The 24,584-nt window shown below is 43.3% G+C and overlaps 1 protein-coding gene across 3 annotated transcripts in view; it reads right to left on the bottom strand.

Annotated features, from left to right (window-relative positions):
* LOC110502665 (epidermal growth factor receptor kinase substrate 8-like protein 2) overlaps nt 1–24,584 on the bottom strand; it is a 134,505-nt gene that overhangs the window by 73,230 nt on the left and 36,691 nt on the right. For all 3 annotated transcript variants that reach the window (XR_005039342.1, XR_005039343.1, XM_036961472.1), the window contains exon 4: nt 588–646. Coding sequence is in view for 1 of the 3 variants with exons in the window: in XM_036961472.1 (XP_036817367.1) it covers nt 588–646 (59 nt within the window). In the remaining 2 variants the exon portion in view is untranslated. The remainder of the gene's footprint in view (nt 1–587; nt 647–24,584) is intronic.

Raw genomic sequence — 24,584 nt, 5'->3', positions numbered from 1 at the left:
TATTACGGTGCACTTAAATGGTATACCATCAGATATGAACCAAGTAGGGGCCAATCAACCTTTGTGTTTTAGGGAAGGGACCATAACACCTACTGGTAGTAAAGTTTAGAGCTTTTATAAATACATACTGCCCCATTTAATTGGAAGACACACAAGACACCACATACGATTAGGGTTTGACAACCTGTTTATAAAGGAGAGAGAGAGAGAGAGAGAGGGAGAGAGAGAGAGAGAGAGAGAGAGAGCAGAGTAGATTTGAGATTCTATGAGAGAGAGAGAGAGAGGGAAAGAGAGAGAGAGAGAGAGAGAACAGAGAACAGAGTAGATTTGAGATCCTAGGAGAGAGAGAGAGGGAAAGAGAGAGAGCGAAAGAGACGTACCAGAGTAGATTTGAGATTCTATGAGAGAGAGAGAGGGAAAGAGAGAGAGAGAGAACACAGAATAGATTTGAGATTCTAGGAGAGAGAGAGAGGGAAAGAGAGAGAGAGCGAAAGAGACGTACCAGAGTAGATTTGAGATTCTAGAAGAGAGAGAGGGAGAGAGAGAGAGAGAGAGATAGAGAGGAAAAGGAGAGGACCAAGTCTTACCTCCACATGATACTGAGACGTCTCCTGCATTATAACATTGGAGTATTTCTTCCGTTGCTCTGTAAAGTAAAACACAGAGAGGTCAAAGAGTGAGTAGGCTACTAATAAAACCCAAACACACCCACGGTTGAGTGGTAGAAAGGTTATATTCATAGTAAGTGTAACCTGCCCTGGTTAATCACTGACTTCTGGTCCACATGTTATGTTGCTATAACCCTTGCTCTGACCCCCGCTATGAACCCTGCTATGACCCCTGATCTGACCCCTGGTATGAGCCCCGCTATGACCCCTGCTATGAGCCTCGCTAGGAGCCCTGGTATGAGCCCTGCTATGACCCCTCTCTATATAATACTGTACGTACGCGTTCTTGAATTTGTTCTGGATTTGGGGACTGTGAAAAGACCCCTGGTGGCATGTCTGGTGGGGTAAGTGTGTGTGTCAGAGCTGTGTGTGTAAATTGACTGCAAACAATTTGGAATTTTCTACACATGAATGTTTCTTATTAAAAGAAGAAGTGATGCAGTCAGTCTCTCCTCAACTCTTAGCCAAGAGAGACTGGCATGCGTAGTATTTATATCAGCCCTCTGATTACAATGAAGAGCAAGACATGCCACTCTGTTCTGGTCCAGCTGGAGCCCAACTAGGTCTTTCTTTGCAGCACTGGACCACACGACTGGACACTAATCAAGATTAGACCAAACTAGAGCCTGCAGAACTTGACCATATGACTGGACACTAATCAAGATTAGACAAAACTAGAGCCTGCAGAACTTGACCATATGACTGGACAATAATCAAGATTAGACAAAACTAGAGCCTGCAGAACTTGACCATATGACTGGACAATAATCAAGATTAGACAAAACTAGAGCCTGCAGAACTTGACCATATGACTGGACAATAATCAAGATTAGACAAAACTAGAGCCTGCAGAACTTGCTTTTTGGAGTGTGGTGTCAAAATAGGAGAGCATCTCTTTGGTCGGCTCTAGGCAGACCTAATATTTAATGCTCAACTACTTTTCAAAGGAATAGCTGGATCTCCTCTGTACTGTACTAAACTAAAATATAAATGCAACATGTAAAGTGTCGGTCCCATGTTTCATGAGCTGAAATAAAAGATCCCAGAAATGTTCAATATGCACAAAAAGCTTATTTCTCTCAAAGTTTGTGCACAAATTTGTTTACATCCCTGTTAGTGAGCATTTCTCCTTTGCCAAAATAATTAATCCACCTGACAGGTGTGGCATATGAAGAAGCTGATTAAACGGCATGATCAGTACAGAGGTGCACCTTGTGCAGGGAACAATATAAAGCCACTCTAAAATGATCAGTTCTGTCACACAACACAATACCACAGATGTCTCAAGTTTTGTGGGAGCATGCAACTGGCATGCTGACTGCAGGAAAGTCCACCAGAGCTGTTCCCAGAGAATTGAATGTTCATTTCTCTACCATAAGTCGCCTCCAACCTTGTTTTACATCATTTGGCAGTATGTCCTGGCCTCACAACCGCAGACCATGCCAGCCCAAGACCTCCACATCCTGCTTCTTCACCTGCGGAACCATCTGAGACCAGCCACCCGGACAACTGATGAAACTCTGGGTTCGCACAACCGAAGAATTTCTGCACAAACTGTCATAAACCGTTTCAGGGAAGCTCATCTGCGTGCTCGTCGTCCTCGGTTTCAACTGTACCGGGCAGATGGCAGACCACATGTATGAAGTTGTGTTGGCAAGCGGTTTGAACAGAGTGCTGCACGGTGTAGGTGGGGTTGTGGTATGGGCAGGCATAAGCTGTGGACAACGAACACAATTGCATTTTATCAATGGCAACTTCAATGCCCAGGGATAAATGTGACGAGACCCTGAGGCCCATTGTCGTGCCATTCATCCACCGCCATCACCTCATGTTTCAGCATGATAATGCACGGCCTCATATTGCAGGGATCTGTACACAGTTCCTGGAAGCTGAAAAGGTCCCAGTTCTTCCATGGCCTGCATACTCATTAAACATGTTACCCATTGAGCATGTTTGGGATGCTCTGGATTGATGTGTATGACAGGGTGTTCCAGTTCCCACCAATATCCAGAAACTTCGCACAACCATCGAACTGGAGTGGAACAACATTCCACAGGCCACAATCAAATGAACATACAGCTGTCATAGGCTTAGGACATAATCAGTATCATATGTCATGTTCATTATCATGTCATTATCATATGTCATGCTAGGTATCATATGTCATGCTCAGTATCATATGTCATGTTCAGTATCATATATCATTATTATTTGTCGTGTTCATTATCATATGTCATGTTCAGTATAATATATCATTATCATATGTCATGTTCATTATCATATGTCATGTTCAGTATCATATGTCATTATCATATGTCATGCTCAGTATCAGATGTCATGTTCAGTATCATATGTCATTATTATATGTCATGTTCAGTATCATATGTCATGTTCAGTATCATATGTCATGCTCAGTATCACATGTCATGCTCAGTATCATATGTCATGCTCATGTAACAGTACAAGTTTAGACCGTCCCTCGCCCATACCCGGGCGCGAACCAGGGACCCTCTGCACACATCAACAGTCACCCTCGAAGCATCGTTACCCATCGCTCCACAAAAGCCGCGGCCCTTGCAGAGCAAGGGGAACTACTACTTCAAGATCTCAGAGCAAGTGACGTCACTGATTGAACCGCTATTTAGCGCCCACGCTAACTAAGATAGCCGTTTCACATCCGTTACACTCAGTATCATATGTCATGCTCAGTATCATATTTCATTATCATATGTCATGCTCAGTATCACATGTCATGCTAAGTATCATATGTCATGCTCAGTAATTCCCCTTTAATTTTGCGTCTGGCCCTTTAATGTGAGGATTGTGCCTCTAATGTGCTGCAAATACCTAGCGAAATCGTGTAACGTATTCCAGGCATGTGTCAGTCTAGCGATGGTTCTGTACTGTTGCTGCTCATTTCATGGCAAAGTTTACAAATAACAAATAACAGACACAAATTATATACTTCCTCATGATTTACTTCATGAAATACTTCCTCATGAAATACTTCCTAATGAAATACTTCCTAATGAAATACTTCATGAAATACTTCCTAATGAAATACTTCCTAATGAAATACTTCCTAATGAAATACTTAATCATGATACACTTCCTCCTGAAATACACTTCTGCTAGGTATGCCTACTTTGCACTTAACATTTCATTGAGAAGGTTTTGGGGAAAGTATTTCTGTCAACCTACAAGATGGGGGCAATATTTCTGGAAATTAATTGTCAGATATTGTGATGTCAATGTTGCATTGACTAGATAGTAGTTGGGAGCTTGTGCTGTCTAATAATTGTGAGATTTGTTTAAGTCAGTTTGCGGTGGAACGTGACAACTGCATGTACTTTCAGAATTGTTTGGTAAGCTACTCATAGGTGGGCTGCACACTACTGGTAGATGGACCTGATATATGCATAACCTGGCTTCTGGGCCTGAGTAACAGGCAGTTTACTTTGGGCATGTCAGTCAGAGAGGAAGTGAACAAAATAGGGGCCTATCCCAGAGAGGTTATCACTCTCCATAAATAGTCAGTCAGTCACTATATACTGTATCTAACCTATCACTCTCCATAAATATCCTAGACTACAGTTACTATATACTGTATCTAACCTATCACTCTCCATAAATATCCTAGACTACAGTCACTATATACTGTATCTAACCTATCACTCTCCATAAATATCCTAGACTACAGTCACTATATACTGTATCTAACCTATCACTCTCCATAAATATCCTAGACTACAGTTACTATATACTGTATCTAACCTATCACTCTCCATAAATATCCTAGACTACAGTCACTATATACTGTATCTAACCTATCACTCTCCATAAATATCCTAGACTACAGTCACTATATACTGTATCTAACCTATCACTCTCCATAAATATCCTAGACTACAGTCACTATATACTGTATCTAACCTATCACTCTCCATAAATATCCTAGACTACAGTTACTATATACTGTATCTAACCTATCACTCTCCATAAATATCCTAGACTACAGTCACTATATACTGTATCTAACCTATCACTCTCCATAAATATCCTAGACTACAGTCACTATATACTGTATCTAGCTTATCACTCTCCATAAATATCCTAGACTACAGTCACTATATACTGTATCTAACCTATCACTCTCTGTAAATATCCTAGACTACAGTTACTATATACTGTATCTAACCTATCACTCTCCATAAATATCCTAGACTACAGTTACTATATACTGTATCTAACCTATCACTCTCCATAAATATCCTAGACTACAGTTACTATATACTGTATCTAACCTATCACTCTCCATAAATATCCTAGACTACAGTCACTATATACTGTATCTAACCTATCACTCTCCATAAATATCCTAGACTACAGTTACTATATACTGTATCTAACCTATCACTCTCTGTAAATATCCTAGACTACAGTTACTATATACTGTATCTAACCTATCACTCTCCATAAATATCCTAGACTACAGTCACTATATACTGTATCTAACCTATCACTCTCTGTAAATATCCTAGACTACAGTCACTATATACTGTATCTAACCTATCACTCTCCATAAATATCCTAGACTACAGTCACTATATACTGTATCTAACCTATCACTCTCCATAAATATCCTAGACTACAGTCACTATATACTGTATCTAACCTATCACTCTCTGTAAATATCCTAGACTACAGTTACTATATACTGTATCTAACCTATCACTCTCTGTAAATATCCTAGACTACAGTTACTATATACTGTATCTAACCTATCACTCTCTGTAAATATCCTAGACTACAGTTACTATATACTGTATCTAACCTATCACTCTCCATAAATATCCTAGACTACAGTCACTATATACTGTATCTAACCTATCACTCTCTGTAAATATCCTAGACTACAGTCACTATATACTGTATCTAACCTATCACTCTCTGTAAATATCCTAGACTACAGTTACTATATACTGTATCTAGCTTATCACTCTCCATAAATATCCTAGACTACAGTCACTATATACTGTAGCTAGCCATTAGCCTAGATAATTACTGCGTATTTGGCATAACAGTTCTAGTCAATGCAGTCCCATAGGGCTGTGGTCAACAATAGTGCACTATATAGGGAATAGAGCTCTGGTCAACAGTAGGGCACTATATAGGGAATAGGGAGCCGTTTGGGAAGCAGTCCTCTGTGAAAGCCGAGCCCCATCATGCATTATTGATGATTGACATTTAAGCCAATCAATTCACAGCGCTGCTGCTGCTCTTTTGTCACACCGTAGGAGGTGAAAAGATGTACAGCCGGGGACTACAGACTAACAATAGGATAGGAACTGATAGGAACTACACGCTATCACAACAGCATGTAGTGGAATGGGTTGAGAGCTTCAAGTTCCACTGGTGTCCACATCACCAAGGACCTATCATGGTCCAAACACACCAACACAGTGGTGAAGAGAGCACGACAACGCCTCTTCCCCTTCAGGAGGCTGAAAAGATTTGGCATGGGCCCTCAGACACCTCAACAAGTTCTACAGCTGCACCATTGAGAGCATCTTGACTGGCTACATCATGTAGTGTTGTGTGGTCTCTCTTGTCGTGATGTGTGTTTTGTCCTAGATTTATTATTTAATTAAATTTGTATTTTTAATCCCCCATCCCTGTAGGAGGTATTTTGCTTTTTGGTAGTCCGTCATTGTAAATAAGAATTTGTTCTTCACTGGCCTGCCTGGTTAAATAAAGGTTAAATAAAAATGTAAGTCATGTCTAGGACCAAAAGGCCCCGTAACAGCTTCTACCCCCCAAGTCATAAACTGTTTTCTCTGCTATCGCACGGCAAGCGGTACCGGAGCGCCATGTCTAGGACCAAAAGGCTCCGTAACAGCTTCTACCCCCCAAGTCATAAACTGTTTTCTCTGCGATCGCACGGCAAGCGGTACCGGAGCGCCATGTCTAGGACCAAAAGGCTCCGTAACAGCTTCTACCCCCAAGCCATAAAACTGCTGAACAATTCATCAAATGGCCACCCGGACTATTGAACCCCCCACCATTTGTTTTGTACACTGCTGCTACTCCCTGTTTATTATCTATGCATAGTCAATTTACTTCTACCTACATCTAAATATTATCTCAATTACCTCGACTAACCTGTACCCCTGCACATTGAGTCAGTACTAGTACTCCTTGTATATAGCTGAGTTATTACCTCAACTACCTGGTACCGCCGCACATTGACTCAGTACTGGTACTCCTGCACATTGACTCAGTACTGGTACTCCTTGTATATAGCCTTGTTATTACCTCAACTACCTGGTACTCCTGCACATTGACTCAGTACTGGTACTCCTTGTATATAGCCTTGTTATTACCTCAACTACCTGGTACCCCCGCACATTGACTCAGTACTGGTACTCCTTGTATATAGCCTTGTTATTACCTCAACTACCTGGTACCCCTGCACATTGAGTCAGTACTGGTACTCCTTGTATATAGCCTTGTTATTACCTCAACTACCTGGTACCCCCGCACATTGACTCAGTACTGGTACTCCTGCACATTGACTCAGTACTGGTACTCCTTGTATATAGCCTTGTTATTACCTCAACTACCTGGTACTCCCGCACATTGACTCAGTACTGGTACTCCTTGTATATAGCCGAGTTATTATTATTTTATTGTGTTACTATTTCCCTTTTTAGCAAATTTGTCTTACTTTTTAACTCTTCATTGTTGTGAAAGGGCTGGTAAGCAAGCATTTCACAGTAAAACCTACACCTGTTGTATTCGGCGCATGAATGATGACTGCTCCTTTAAACAACAGACAGTGATAGAGCACCTGAATCTATTCCTGAAAGAGCACCGTCACCTAGGCTACTAAATTCTGACTGGAAAATGAGATTGTAGGCTACATTGGAAAGGACCTATAGGTGGCTGCTAGTGGAATATATTCTAAAACAGGTCATTTCTTACAGACGCGATTGAGAAAACAGTCAATCTAAAGATAAGACGGTCAATCTAAATCTAAATATTATGAAATCCATTCAAAAATCCTAGATCAAACCACTTACATTAGCATATTCAACCTACATTAGCGTATGTAACTTACATTAGCATATTCAAACGACATTGGCATATTGAACAGTCATTAGCATATTCAACACACATTCGCATATTCAACCCGTATTAGCATATTCGACGTACATTAGCATATTCCAATGCTTAATCGGAGCAGACTTTAGTTTTTCTACTGCAATTAAATATGCTGTGATGACTCTTGATGATAACATGGTTTTAGACCAATGATGTAATATATATGAACTTTGAACTGCACTGTTACAGAAGCACCTTTGTACTTTGTATAGTTGATTTAATGGTCTCCAGAATGATGTGCTCGTGCTGGTGTTTAATGGCTGTTTTTAAGTGGTGAAACACGATACACATTTCCACTATGGGTGGACAATAAAAGTGTTTATCATTCTACTTCACATCACATGAGTGTGTTCAAACAATAAACCAGTTACCCATTGTCTTGGAGAGACTGTCCTGTCATCGAACAGTAAACCATTGTCTTGGAGAGACTGTCCTGTCATCGAACAGTAAACCATTGTCTTGGAGAGACTGTCCTGTCATCGAACAGTAAACCATTGTCTTGGAGAGACTGTCCTGTCATCGAACAGTAAACCATTGTCTTGGAGAGACTGTCCTGTCATCGAACAGTAAACCATTGTCTTGGAGAGACTGTCCTGTCATCGAACAGTAAACCATTGTCTTGGAGAGACTGTCCTGTCATCGAACAGTAAACCATTGTCTTGGAGAGACTGTCCTGTCATCGAACAGTAAACCATTGTCTTGGAGAGACTGTCCTGTCATCGAACAGTAAACCATTGTCTTGGAGAGACTGTCCTGTCATGTAAACCATTGTCTTGGAGAGACTGTCCTGTCATCGAACAGTAAACCATTGTCTTGGAGAGACTGTCCTGTCATCGAACAGTAAACCATTGTCTTGGAGAGACTGTCCTGTCATCGAACAGTAAAACAATGTCTTGGAGAGACTGTCCTGTCATGTAAACCATTGTCTTGGAGAGACTTCCCTGTCATCTAAATTGGGTGACATTTGGAATGCATCCCTATATTCCCACCTCCTGCCAGCAGTACCATAAAACACCCTTCGGATATTGAATTGCCACTGCCATATCACCTCACCTTCAGAACCTAAGGATTCACACCATATGGCTAAGCTGCAAAATGATTGTTTCATAAAAAGGGTTAGACAGAAGGTTAGCAGTGTGGTTAAGGTTAGGGTTGAATCAGATTTTGACAAAAATCATTTGTAGAACTTCCTGATTTGCAGCTTGGCCAGATAGTGGCATCTGGAACATAGCCCTATCAACGTTTCCATCTCTCAGGCTAGCTGATTTCCCTATCAACGCTTCCATCTCTCAGACTAGCTGATTTCCCTTCAATGTTTCCATCTCTCAGACTAGCTGATTTCCCTATCAACGTTTCCATCTCTCAGACTAGCTGATTTCCCTTCAACGTTTCATCTCTCAGGCTAGCTGATGTCCCTATCAACGCTTCCATCTCTGAGGCTAGCTGATTTCCCTATCAACGCTTCCATCTCTCAGACTAGCTGATTTCCCTATCAACGTTTCCATCTCTCAGGCTAGCTGATTTCCCTATCAACGTTTCCATCTCTCAGACTAGCTGATTTCCCTTCAACGTTTCCATCTCTCAGGCTAGCTGATGTCCCTATCAACGCTTCCATCTCTGAGGCTAGCTGATTTCCCTATGAACGCTTCCATCTCTCAGACTAGCTGATTTCCCTATCAACGTTTCCATCTCTCAGGCTAGCTGATTTCCCTATCAACATTTCCATCTCTCAGACTAGCTGATTTCCCTATCAACGTTTCCATCTCTCAGGCTAGCTGATTTCCCTATCAACATTTCCATCTCTCAGACTAGCTGATTTCCCCATCAACGCTTCCATCTCTCAGGCTAGCTGATTTCCCTATCAACGCTTCCATCTCTCAGACTAGCTGATTTCCCTATCAACGTTTCCATCTCTCAGGCTAGCTGATTTCCCTATCAACGTTTCCATCTCTCAGACTAGCTGATTTCCCTTCAACGTTTCCATCTCTCAGGCTAGCTGATGTCCCTATCAACGCTTCCATCTCTGAGGCTAGCTGATTTCCCTATGAACGCTTCCATCTCTCAGACTAGCTGATTTCCCTATCAACGTTTCCATCTCTCAGGCTAGCTGATTTCCCTATCAACATTTCCATCTCTCAGACTAGCTGATTTCCCTATCAACGTTTCCATCTCTCAGGCTAGCTGATTTCCCTATCAATCTTTCCATCTCTCAGGCTAGCTGATTTCCCTATCAACGTTTCCATCTCTCAGGCTAGCTGATTTCCCTATCAACGTTTCCATCTCTCAGACTAGCTGATTTCCCTATCAACGTTTCCATCTCTCAGGCTAGCTGATTTCCCTATCAATCTTTCCATCTCTCAGGCTAGCTGATTTCCCTATCAACGTTTCCATCTCTCAGACTAGCTGATTTCCCTTCAACGTTTCCATCTCTCAGGCTAGCTGATTTCCCTATCAACGCTTCCATCTCCGAGGCTAGCTGATTTCCCTATCAACGATTCCATCTCTCAGACTAGCTGATTTCCCTTCAATGTTTCCATCTCTCAGACTAGCTGATTTACCTTCAATGTTTCCATCTCTCAGACTAGCTGATTTCCCTATCAACGTTTCCATCTCTCAGGCTAGCTGATTTCCCTATCAACATTTCCATCTCTCAGACTAGCTGATTTCCCTATCAACGTTTCCATCTCTCAGGCTAGCTGATTTCCCTATCAACATTTCCATCTCTCAGACTAGCTGATTTCCCCATCAACGCTTCCATCTCTCAGGCTAGCTGATTTCCCTATCAACGCTTCCATCTCTCAGACTAGCTGATTTCCCTATCAACGTTTCCATCTCTCAGGCTAGCTGATTTCCCTATCAACGTTTCCATCTCTCAGACTAGCTGATTTCCCTTCAACGTTTCCATCTCTCAGGCTAGCTGATGTCCCTATCAACGCTTCCATCTCTGAGGCTAGCTGATTTCCCTATGAACGCTTCCATCTCTCAGACTAGCTGATTTCCCTATCAACGTTTCCATCTCTCAGGCTAGCTGATTTCCCTATCAACGTTTCCATCTCTCAGGCTAGCTGATTTCCCTATCAACATTTCCATCTCTCAGACTAGCTGATTTCCCTATCAACGTTTCCATCTCTCAGGCTAGCTGATTTCCCTATCAACATTTCCATCTCTCAGACTAGCTGATTTCCCCATCAACGCTTCCATCTCTCAGGCTAGCTGATTTCCCTATCAACGCTTCCATCTCTCAGACTAGCTGATTTCCCTATCAACGTTTCCATCTCTCAGGCTAGCTGATTTCCCTATCAACGTTTCCATCTCTCAGACTAGCTGATTTCCCTTCAACGTTTCCATCTCTCAGGCTAGCTGATGTCCCTATCAACGCTTCCATCTCTGAGGCTAGCTGATTTCCCTATGAACGCTTCCATCTCTCAGACTAGCTGATTTCCCTATCAACGTTTCCATCTCTCAGGCTAGCTGATTTCCCTATCAACATTTCCATCTCTCAGACTAGCTGATTTCCCTATCAACGTTTCCATCTCTCAGGCTAGCTGATTTCCCTATCAATCTTTCCATCTCTCAGGCTAGCTGATTTCCCTATCAACGTTTCCATCTCTCAGGCTAGCTGATTTCCCTATCAACGTTTCCATCTCTCAGACTAGCTGATTTCCCTATCAACGTTTCCATCTCTCAGGCTAGCTGATTTCCCTATCAATCTTTCCATCTCTCAGGCTAGCTGATTTCCCTATCAACGTTTCCATCTCTCAGACTAGCTGATTTCCCTTCAACGTTTCCATCTCTCAGGCTAGCTGATTTCCCTATCAACGCTTCCATCTCCGAGGCTAGCTGATTTCCCTATCAACGATTCCATCTCTCAGACTAGCTGATTTCCCTTCAATGTTTCCATCTCTCAGACTAGCTGATTTACCTTCAATGTTTCCATCTCTCAGACTAGCTGATTTCCCTATCAACGTTTCTATCTCTCAGACTAGCTGATTTCCCTTCAACGTTTCCATCTCTCAGGCTAGCTGATTTCCCTCTCAACGCTTCCATCTCTGAGGCTAGCTGATTTCCCCATCAACGCTTCCATCTCTCAGGCTAGCTGATTTCCCTATCAACGTTTCCATCTCTCAGGCTAGCTGATTTCCCTATCAACGTTTCCATCTCTCAGACTAGCTGATTTCCCTATCAACGTTTCCATCTCTCAGGCTAGCTGATTTCCCTATCAACGTTTCCATCTCTCAGGCTAGCTGATTTCCCTATCAACGTTTCCATCTCTCAGACTAGCTGATTTCCCTTCAACGTTTCCATCTCTCAGGCTAGCTGATTTCCCTATCAACGCTTCCATCTCTGAGGCTAGCTGATTTCCCTATCAACGCTTCCATCTCTCAGACTAGCTGATTTCCCTATCAACGTTTCCATCTCTCAGGCTAGCTGATTTCCCTATCAACGTTTCCATCTCTCAGACTAGCTCATTTCCCTATCAACGTCTCCATCTCTCAGGCTAGCTGATTTCCCTATCAATGTTTCCATCTCTCAGGCTAGCTGATTTCACTATCAACGTTTCCATCTCTCAGACTAGCTGATTTCCCTTCAACGTTTCAATCTCTCAGGCTAGCTGATTTCCCTTCAACGCTTCCATCTCTCAGGCTAGCTGATTTCCCTATCAACGCTTCCATCTCTGAGGCTAGCTGATTTCCCTATCAACGTTTCCATCTCTCAGACTAGCTGATTTCCCTATCAACGTTTCCATCTCTCAGGCTAGCTGATTTCCCTTCAATGCTTCCATCTCTCAGGCTAGCTGATTTCCCTTCAACGTTTCCATAACTCAGGCTAGCTGATTTCCCTATCAACGTTTCCATCTCTCAGGCTAGCTGATTTCCCTTCAACGTTTCCATCTCTCAGGCTAGCTGATTTCCCTCTCAACACTTCCATCTCTCAGACTAGCAAATTTCCCTATCAACGTTTCCATCTCTCAGGCTAGCTGATTTCCCTTCAACGTTTCCATCTCTCAGACTAGCTGATTTCCCTATCAACGCTTCCATCTCAGGCTAGCTGATTTCCCTATCAATGCTTCCATCTCTCAGGCTAGCTGATTTCCCTATCAACGCTTCCATCTCTGAGGCTAGCTGATTTCCCTATCAACATTTCCATCTCTCAGACTAGCTGATTTCCCTATCAACGCTTCCATCTCAGGCTAGCTGATTTCCCTATCAACGCTTCCATCTCTCAGGCTAGCTGATTTCCCTATCAACGCTTCCATCTCTCAGACTAGCTGATTTCCCTTCAACGTTTCCATCTGTCAGACTAGCTGATTTCCCTATCAACGTTTCCATCTCTCAGACTAGCCGATTTCACTTCAACGTTTCCATCTGTCAGACTAGCTGATTTCCCTTCAACGTTTCCATCTCTCAGGCTAGCTGATTTCCCTTCAACGCTTCCATCTCTCAGGCTAGCTGATTTCCCTATCAACGTTTCCATCTCTCAGGCTAGCTGATTTCCCTATCAACGCTTCCATCTCAGGCTAGCTGATTTCCCTAACAACGCTTCCATCTCTCAGGCTAGCTGATTTCCCTTCAATGCTTCCATCTCTCAGGCTAGCTGATTTCCCTATCAATGCTTCCATCTCTCAGGCTAGCTGATTTCCCTATCAACATTTCCATCTCTCAGGCTAGCTGATTTCCCTATCAATGTTTCCATCTCTCAGACTAGCTGATTTCCCTTCAACGTTTCCATCTCTTGGACTAGCTGATTCCCCTATCAACGTTTCCATCTCTCAGGCTAGCATATTTCCCTTCAACGTTTCCATCTCTCAGACTAGCTGATTTCCCTATCAACGTTTCCATCTCTCAGACTAGCTGATTTCCCTATCAACGTTTCCATCTCAGACTAGCTGATTTCCCTTCAACGTTTCCATCTCTCAGACTAGCTGATTTCCCTATCAACGTTTCCATCTCTCAGGCTAGCTGATTTCACCATCAACGTTTCCATCTCTCATACTAGCTGATTTCCCTTCAATGTTTCCATCTCTCAGACTAGCTGATTTCCCTATCAACGTTTCCATCTCAGGCTAGCTGATTTCCCTTCAACGTTTCCATCTCTCAGACTAGCTGATTTCCCTATCAACGCTTCCATCTCTCAGACTAGCTGATTTCCCTTCAACGTTTCCATCTCTCAGGCTAGCTGATTTCCATTCAACGTTTCCATCTCAGACTAGCTGATTTCCCTATCTACGTTTCCATCTCTCAGGCTAGCTGATTTCCCTATCAACATTTCCATCTCTCAGGCTAGCTGATTTCCCTATCAATGTTTCCATCTCTCAGACTAGCTGATTTCCCTTCAATGTTTCCATCTCTCAGACTAGCTGATTCCCCTATCAACGTTTCCATCTCTCAGGCTAGCTGATTTCCCTTCAACGTTTCCATCTCTCAGACTAGCTGATTTCCCTTCAACGTTTCCATCTCTCAGACTAGCTGATTCCCCTATCAACGTTTCCATCTCTCAGGCTAGCTGATTTCCCTTCAACGTTTCCATCTCTCAGACTAGCTGATTTCCCTATCAACGTTTCCATCTCTCAGACTAGCTGATTTCCCTATCAACGTTTCCATCTCAGACTAGCTGATTTCCCTATCAACATCTCCATCTCTCAGGCTAGCTGATTTCCCTTCAACATTTCCATCTCTCAGGCTAGCTGATTTCCCTTCAACGTTTCCATCTCTCAGGCTAGCTGATTTCCCTATCAACGTTTCCATCTCTCAGGCTAGCTGATTTCCCTATCAATGTTTCCATCTCTCAGACTAGCTGATTTCCCTATCAACGTTTCCATCTCTCAGGCTAGCTGATTTCCCTTCAACGTTTCCATCTCTATGGCTAGCTGATTTCACTATCAACGCTTCCATCTCTCAGGCTAGCTGATTTCCCTTCAACGTTTCCATCTCTCAGGCTAGCTGATTTCCATTCAACGTTTCCATCTCTCAGACTAGCTGATTTCCCTTCAACGTTTCCATCTCTCAGACTAGCTGATTTCCTTTCAACGTTTCCATCTCTCAGACTAGCTGATTTCCCTTCAATGTTTCCATCTCTCAGACTAGCTGATTTCCCTTCAACATTTCCATCTCTCAGGCTAGCTGATTTCCCTTCAACGTTTCCATCTCAGGCTAGCTGATTTCCCTTCAACGCTTCCATCTCAGACTAGCTGATTTCCCTTCAACGTTTCCATCTCTCAGGCTAGCTGATTTCCCTATCAACGCTTCCATCTCTCAGGCGAGCTGATTTCCCTTCAATGCTTCCATCTCTCAGGCTAGCTGATTTCCCTATCAACGCTTCCATCTCTCAGGCCAGCTGATTTCCCTTCAATGTTTCCATCTCTCAGGCTAGCTGATTTCCCTTCAATGTTTCCATCTCTCAGGCTAGCTGATTTCCCTTCAACGTTTCCATCTCAGGCTAGCTGATTTCCCTTCAACGCTTCCATCTCAGACTAGCTGATTTCCCTTCAACGTTTCCATCTCTCAGGCTAGCTGATTTCCCTATCAACGCTTCCATCTCTCAGGCGAGCTGATTTCCCTTCAATGCTTCCATCTCTCAGGCTAGCTGATTTCTCTATCAACGCTTCCATCTCTCAGGCTAGCTGATTTCCCTTCAATGTTTCCATCTCTCAGGCTAGCTGATTTCCCTTCAATGTTTCCATCTCAGGCTAGCTGATTTCCCTTCAATGTTTCCATCTCAGGCTAGCTGATTTCCCTTCAATGTTTCCATCTCAGGCTAGCTGATTTCCCTTCAATGTTTCCATCTCAGGCTAGCTGATTTCCCTTCAATGTTTCCATCTCTCAGGCTAGCTGATTTCCCTTCAATGTTTCCATCTCAGGCTAGCTGATTTCCCTTCAATGTTTCCATCTCTCAGGCTAGCTGATTTCCCTTCAATGTTTCCATCTCAGGCTAGCTGATTTCCCTTCAATGTTTCCATCTCAGGCTAGCTGATTTCCCTTCAACACTGACTAGTCGTGCGTCCCCAATGGCAGCCTCTTCCCTAAACAGAGACAAAATAAATAGACTATATAGGGTGCCATTTCAGATCCACCACAAACACAGCCGTATCAAAGCTCTCTGATTTCCCATCCATCCCACTGGGTACACACTGGTTGAATCGATAATTTCAATGAAATCACGTTGAACCAACGTGGAATAGACGTTGAATTGACGTCTGTGCCCAGTGGGATGCTATAACAGAGTCTGAGCCTGTATTCGGAGTAAGAGTGCTGATCTAAGATCAGTTTAGTCTTTTAGATCAGAATGAATAGCATGATATGGACATAGGGTAGGGGCTGGTCTTAAGGCAGCACTCCTCCTCTGAAATGACCCCTAAGTGTTTACAACAGACTCTAATGAGTCAGTCACCAGTCAGAAGACTAAATGTTTCAAACCTGTTACAGCTCAAACAATCGATGAGAAAAAGCAATAGGTCCTTGTAACAAAAACACCATTTCAATTAAACTCACACCATAACATAAGAAACAGGAAGACATACCTAAACATATTAACGTTGGAAGACAGACAGAACTACAAACCCGAAGAATACCCTTTTTGAAACACTGAGGAGAAACTGGGAGAGAGAGACCTTTGGATCAGGAACAACAGAAGTGCAGCAAGAGAAAGAGGGAAAGTTAAACTTCTTCATGAAGGAACACGATCCTGAGCCCAGAGATACCCTACAGTTATGTTACCTGAGAAAGAGGGAAAGTTAAACTTCTTCATGAAGGAACACGATCCTGAGCCCAGAGATACCATACAGTTTATGTTACCTGAGAAAGACTCCTTTCTAAAAAACGGTCAAAGTGGAGATATTTCGGTCTGTGTCGTCTGAAGCCCAGGGCAGAGAGTTCCTAATAGTTTAGCCCTTCTCTCTCTCTACCTCTCCATCCCTCTTTCCTTCTATCCTTCCTCCATCCCATCCCGATGAGGCAGATAACAGGGGAGGTGGGAGGAGGGCCGGGGAGGGTTTTGCATAGTGCTTTTCTGCTGCACCGGGGCGGGATGGAGGAATGGGAGGTTTTTGCATGTGGGAGGCTGATATAAGCACAGGCGTGATGGAAAGAGGACTCTTCCTCTTCACTTCTACTCTACAGATTCAACGTGTCTCTATGGATTCAATAAACAGCTTTGACGATATCACAATATACTGCATATTCAACTAACATACTCTATATTAAAATATACTGAACAGAGAGCGAGAGACAAAGAGAGAAACAGACAGAGACAGAGAGAAAGAGACAGAGACAGAGAGAGACAGAGAGAGAGAGAGAGAGAGACAGAGAGAGAGAGAGAGACACAGAGAGAGACAGAGAGAGAGAGAGAGACACAGAGAGACAGAGACAGAAAACATTGTATAGGACCATCCTGTAGAGAAAAGGTACCACTAACAGTGACCATCTGCTACATGTTCTCATTCACCATCTAACGAGCCAACCAAGCGTTTGAAAATAGCCTCGTTATACCGCCACAGGTTCCACTGAAAACCTTTAATCTCTCTTCATCAACAGTTCTATCATACAAAAGGACACTATCACCGAAAATAATAGGTGAAATTCCCTCTAAGGATTGGGGAACATGTCCCCCATAATAATAATACAATTTAAAAAATTAAGCATTGGTTATAAGCAATGGCAAACTGTGTAGAATTGCAAGAAATTACTTTAAAAAGGCCAAATGTTCTCTCAGCCTCATGGCAAAATGTGAAAAATAGCATGGGGAGGGGGCCTGTCTTTTCAGCCCCCCCCTTAAATACGATTGGCTACCCTTGGTGTGGTGCCTCCCTATTCTCATTGAGCGCTGTGACGCGATTCATCTTCCTGTGACGAGGAGTATGACAGATCGGACCAATGGGCAGCGTGGTGAGTGTTCGTCATTTTTAATGAAAAGTCACTGAACACGAAAATACAAAATAACAAAGAGAAAGACAGAAACGAAAAAACGAAACAGTTCTGTCTGGTGAAGACACAGAGACATTAAACAGTTCTGTCTGGTGAAGACACAGAGACATTAAACAGTTCTGTCTGGTGAAGACACAGAGACATTAAACAGTTCTGTCTGGTGAAGACACAGAGACATTAAACAGTTCTGTCTGGTGAAGACACAGAGACATTAAACAGTTCTGTCTGGTGAAGACACAGAGACATGAAACAGTTCTGTCTGGTGAAGACACAGAGACATTAAACAGTTCTGTCTGGTGAAGACACAGAGACATTAAACAGTTCTGTCTGGAGGAAACACAGAGACATTAAACAGTTCTGTCTGGAGGAAACACAGAGACATTAAACAGTTCTGTCTGGTGAAGACACAGAGACATTAAACAGTTCTGTCTGGTGAAGACACAGAGACATTAAACAGTTCTGTCTGGAGGAAACACAGAGACATTAAACAGTTCTGTCTGGTGAAGACACAGAGACATTAAACAGTTCTGTCTGGAGGAAACACAGAGACATTAAACAGTTCTGTCTGGTGAAGACACAGAGACATTAAACAGTTCTGTCTGGTGAAGACACAGAGACATTAAACAGTTCTGTCTGGAGGAAACACAGAGACATTAAACAGTTCTGTCTGGTGAAGACACAGAGACATTAAACAGTTCTGTCTGGTGAAGACACAGAGACATTAAACAGTTCTGTCTGGTGAAGACACAGAGACATTAAACAGTTCTGTCTGGTGAAGACACAGAGACATTTAAACAGTTCTGTCTGGTGAAGACACAGAGACATTAAACAGTTCTGTGTGGTGAAGACACAGAGACATTAAACAATTCTGTGTGGTGAAGACACGGAGACATCAAACAATCACCCACAACTCAAGTGGGAGAAACAGGCTGCCTAAGTATGGTTCTCAATCAGGGACAACGATTGACAGCTGCCTCTGATTGAGAACCATACCAGGCCAAAACACATAGAAAACCAAAACTAGAACAACACATAGAATGCCCACCCCAACTCACACCCCGGCCAGCCTAAAACATAAACAAAAACAAGGAACTAAGGTCAGGACGTGACAAGCGCAGACAACTGGCTCATATTGAAGAGGAAAAGACGGTGTGTTTGTTTCCATTGGCTGAAAAACAGTAGCAGCAGCATATTTAAAGTCTATGTGTGTGTGTTGTCAGTATGCATGTGTGTGTTTTCTGAGAGTGAGCGTATGTGAGTCAGCACAAAACAATGAAGGTAAAGAAATACACAATAAAGGGTGTAAATTAGCTACATTACATTTGTTTTGCTGAAATGTTTGGCTGCTGAACCTCCCATTCCTCCATGCTGAATGTTTGGCTGCTGAACCTCCCATTCCTCCATGCTGAATGTTTGGCTGCTGAACCCCCCATTCCTCCATGCTGAATGTTTGGCTGCTGAACCTCCCATTCCTCCATGCTGAATGTTTGGCTGCTGAACCTCCCATTCCTCCATGCTGAATGTTTGGCTGCTGAACCTCCCATTCCTCCATGCTGAATGTTTGGCTGCTGAACCTCCCATTCCTCCATGCTGAATGTTTGGCTGCTGAACCTCCCATTCCTCCATGCTGAAATGTTTGGCTGCTGAACCTCCCATTCCTCCATGCTGAATGTTTGGCTGCTGAACCTCCCATTCCTCCATGCTGAATGTTTGGCTGCTGAACCTCCCATTCCTCCATGCTGAATGTTTGGCTGCTGAACCCCCCATTCCTCCATGCTGAATGTTTGGCTGCTGAACCTCCCATTCCTCCATGCTGAATGTTTGGCTGCTGAACCTCCCATTCCTCCATGCTGAATGTTTGGCTGCTGAACCTCCCATTCCTCCATGCTGAATGTTTGGCTGCTGAACCTCCCATTCCTCCATGCTGAATGTTTGGCTGCTGAACCTCCCATTCCTCCATGCTGAATGTTTGGCTGCTGAACCTCTCATTCCTCCATGCTGAAATGTTTGGCTGCTGAACCTCCCATTCCTCCATGCTGAATGTTTGGCTGCTGAACCTCCCATTCCTCCATGCTGAATGTTTGGCTGCTGAACCTCCCATTCCTCCATGCTGAATGTTTGGCTGCTGAACCTCTCATTCCTCCATGCTGAAATGTTTGGCTGCTGAACCTCCCATTCCTCCATGCTGAATGTTTGGCTGCTGAACCTCCCATTCCTCCATGCTGAATGTTTGGCTGCTGAACCTCCCATTCCTCCATGCTGAATGTTTGGCTGTAAGTATCCCCCTCCCCCCCTCCTCTCTTGCATTTTACCGGAAAACAGTTGTTGTATTCTGCATGGTCTTTATATTATTATTATTGTTTTAATTATTATTATTTTTAATTTGTATTATTATTATTTTTATTAGAATATTTATTATTTTGTACGTGTATTATTATAATTGTTTTAATTATTTGTATTATTACTTTTATTTGTATTGTTATTATAATGTGTTATTATTAGTAGTATTTTTGTGTATTATTATTTGTATTTTTATTATTATTATTATTATTATTATTATTATTATTATATATTTAAATGTATTATTACTATTATAATTTGTACTATTATTATTATTATTATAATGCTGATTATTATTATTATAATGTGTATTATTATAATTGTTATTATTATTATTATTATAATTGTTATTATTATTATAATGTGTATTATTATAATTGTTATTATTATTATAATTTGTATTATAATTTTGTTTGTATTATTCATTTTTATTATTATAATTTTATTATTATAATTGTTATTATTATTATTATTATAATTGTTATTATTATTATTATTATTATTTATTACAATGTTGATTATTATTATTTGTATTATTATTATAATTTTTATTGTTATAATTTTTATAAATGTATTGTTTCTGCATTGTTGGGAAGGGTTCGTAAATCAGCATTTCCCTGTTAGTCTACACCTGTTGTTTACAAATCATGCGACAATTAAAAAATGATTTGATTTGGAACCAATGGGAATAGTTTCAAAACTAAAAACTCCACCCACCTGAGACTCTAGGCAGGCTGATGCAAACTATCAAACTATTTGAAAGATTTCAAATAGTATTTGAACCCAGGTCTGGAAGGTGGTGCTGTTGGGGACCAGTGAGCTCATGACTAAGGCAGGCTGGGAATGGAAGGGGTGTGGCCGGGACAGACACAGAAACAGACAGGGATAGACCAACACACACACACACACACACACACACACACAAGGGTGCAAACGTGCACACAGACACACCTCTCTTTCTCATTATCAATGAGTCTGGCTGTGATTCCCGCCCTGTTCCTTCCAACCACAGTCTAATAACAGACACACCCAGCATTGAGCCCTGAGCATTGAGAACTGCCTGCTAACGTAACAGTGTATATTTAGACACACACACACACACACACACACACACACACACACACACACACACACACACACACACACACACACACACACACACACACACACACACACACACACACACAGAGAGAAGCCCACAGCAGCAGCATCCTGTACATAACAACATTAACACCCCTAGTTAGTAGCTATTAAATAATTTAGACACACAAATGACTCTACAGGAAGTATGATCGCAATTGATTTGATTGTGCAGGGCCGGGCTCAGATTTGTTAAATAAACAAAAACAGAGCGAGTGAATGTGACTACACCCGCTGTCTCTGTCTCCTCCCTGCTGCAGAGAACACCACAGTGTTTATAGTGTTGTCTCTCTCTCCTCCCTGCTACAGAGACCACCACAGTGTTTATAGTGTTGTCTCTCTCTCCTCCCTGCTGCAGAGAACACCACAGTGTTTATAGTGTTGTCTCTCTCTCCTCCCTGCTACAGAGACCACCACAGTGTTTATAGTGTTGTCTCTGTCTCCTCCCTGCTACAGAGACCACCACAGTGTTTATAGTGCTGTCTCTCTCTCCTCTCTGCTACAGACCACCACAGTGTTTATAGTGCTGTCTCTCCTCCCTGCTACAGAGACCACCACAGTGTTTATAGTGCTGTCTCTCTCTCCTCCCTGCTACAGAGACCACCACAGTGTTTATAGTGTTGTCTCTCTCTCCTCCCTGCTGCAGAGACCACCAGTGTGTATAGTGCTGTCTCTCTCTCCTCCCTGCTACAGAGACCACCACAGTGTTTATAGTGCTGTCTCTCTCTCCTCTCTGCTGCAGAGACCACCACAGTGTTTATAGTGTTGTCTCTCTCTCCTCCCTGCTACAGAGACCACCACAGTGTTTATAGTGCTGTCTCTCTCTCCTCCCTGCTACAGAGACCACCACAGTGTTTATAGTGCTGTCTCTCTCTCCTCCCTGCTACAGAGACCACCACAGTGTTTATAGTGCTGTCTCTCTCTCCTCCCTGCTACAGAGACCACCACAGTGTTTATAGTGTTGTCTCTCTCTCCTCCCTGCTGCAGAGACCACCACAGTGTTTATAGTGCTGTCTCTCTCTCCTCCCTGCTACAGAGACCACCACAGTGTTTATAGTGCTGTCTCTCTCTCCTCCCTGCTACAGAGGCCACCACAGTGTTTATATTGCTGTCTCTCTCTCCTCCCTGCTACAGAGACCACCACAGTGTTTATAGTGCTGTCTCTCTCTCCTCCCTGCTACAGAGACCACCACAGTGTTTATAGTGCTGTCTCTCCTCCCTGCTACAGAGACCACCACAGTGTTTATAGTGTTGTCTCTCTCTCCTCCCTGCTACAGAGACCACCACAGTGTTTATAGTGCTGTCTCTCTCTCCTCCCTGCTACAGAGACCACCACAGTGTGTATAGTGCTGTCTCTCTCTCCTCCCTGCTACAGAGACCACCACAGTGTTTATAGTGCTGTCTCTCTCTCCTCCCTGCTACAGAGACCACCACAGTGTTTATAGTGTTGTCTCTCTCTCCTCCCTGCTACAGAGACCACCACAGTGTTTATAGTGCTGTCTCTCTCTCCTCCCTGCTACAGAGACCACCACAGTGTTTATAGTGCTGTCTCTCTCTCCTCCCTGCTACAGAGACCACCACAGTGTTTATAGTGCTGTCTCTCCTCCCTGCTACAGAGACCACCACAGTGTTTATAGTGCTGTCTCTCTCTCCTCCCTGCTACAGAGACCACCACAGTGTTTATAGTGTTGTCTCTCTCTCCTCTCTGCTGCAGAGACCACCACAGTGTTTATAGTGCTGTCTCTCTCTCCTCCCTGCTACAGAGACCACCACAGTGTTTATAGTGTTGTCTCTCTCTCCTCCCTGCTACAGAGACCACCACAGTGTTTATAGTGCTGTCTCTCTCTCCTCCCTGCTACAGAGACCACCACAGTGTTTATAGTGTTGTCTCTGTCTCCTCCCTGCTACAGAGACCACCACAGTGTTTATAGTGTTGTCTCTCTCTCCTCCCTGCTACAGAGACCACCACAGTGTTTATAGTGTTGTCTCTGTCTCCTCCCTGCTACAGAGAACACCACAGTGTTTATAGTGTTGTCTCTCTCTCCTCCCTGCTACAGAGACCACCACAGTGTTTATAGTGTTGTCTCTGTCTCCTCCCTGCTACAGAGACCACCACAGTGTTTATAGTGCTGTCTCTCTCTCCTCTCTGCTACAGACCACCACAGTGTTTATAGTGCTGTCTCTCCTCCCTGCTACAGAGACCACCACAGTGTTTATAGTGCTGTCTCTCTCTCCTCCCTGCTACAGAGACCACCACAGTGTTTATAGTGTTGTCTCTCTCTCCTCCCTGCTGCAGAGACCACCAGTGTGTATAGTGCTGTCTCTCTCTCCTCCCTGCTACAGAGACCACCACAGTGTTTATAGTGCTGTCTCTCTCTCCTCTCTGCTGCAGAGACCACCACAGTGTTTATAGTGTTGTCTCTCTCTCCTCCCTGCTACAGAGACCACCACAGTGTTTATAGTGCTGTCTCTCTCTCCTCCCTGCTACAGAGACCACCACAGTGTTTATAGTGCTGTCTCTCTCTCCTCCCTGCTACAGAGACCACCACAGTGTTTATAGTGCTGTCTCTCTCTCCTCCCTGCTACAGAGACCACCACAGTGTTTATAGTGTTGTCTCTCTCTCCTCCCTGCTGCAGAGACCACCACAGTGTTTATAGTGCTGTCTCTCTCTCCTCCCTGCTACAGAGACCACCACAGTGTTTATAGTGCTGTCTCTCTCTCCTCCCTGCTACAGAGGCCACCACAGTGTTTATAGTGCTGTCTCTCTCTCCTCCCTGCTACAGAGACCACCACAGTGTTTATAGTGCTGTCTCTCTCTCCTCCCTGCTACAGAGACCACCACAGTGTTTATAGTGCTGTCTCTCCTCCCTGCTACAGAGACCACCACAGTGTTTATAGTGTTGTCTCTCTCTCCTCCCTGCTACAGAGACCACCACAGTGTTTATAGTGCTGTCTCTCTCTCCTCCCTGCTACAGAGACCACCACAGTGTGTATAGTGCTGTCTCTCTCTCCTCCCTGCTACAGAGACCACCACAGTGTTTATAGTGCTGTCTCTCTCTCCTCCCTGCTACAGAGACCACCACAGTGTTTATAGTGTTGTCTCTCTCTCCTCCCTGCTACAGAGACCACCACAGTGTTTATAGTGCTGTCTCTCTCTCCTCCCTGCTACAGAGACCACCACAGTGTTTATAGTGCTGTCTCTCTCTCCTCCCTGCTACAGAGACCACCACAGTGTTTATAGTGCTGTCTCTCCTCCCTGCTACAGAGACCACCACAGTGTTTATAGTGCTGTCTCTCTCTCCTCCCTGCTACAGAGACCACCACAGTGTTTATAGTGTTGTCTCTCTCTCC

Source organism: Oncorhynchus mykiss, chromosome 2 (assembly GCF_013265735.2).
Source record: "Oncorhynchus mykiss isolate Arlee chromosome 2, USDA_OmykA_1.1, whole genome shotgun sequence".
NCBI classification, from domain to species: Eukaryota; Metazoa; Chordata; class Actinopteri; order Salmoniformes; family Salmonidae; genus Oncorhynchus; species Oncorhynchus mykiss.
Note: the sequence above shows the minus strand (reverse complement) of the source record. Positions and strands in the feature narration are given on the sequence as shown.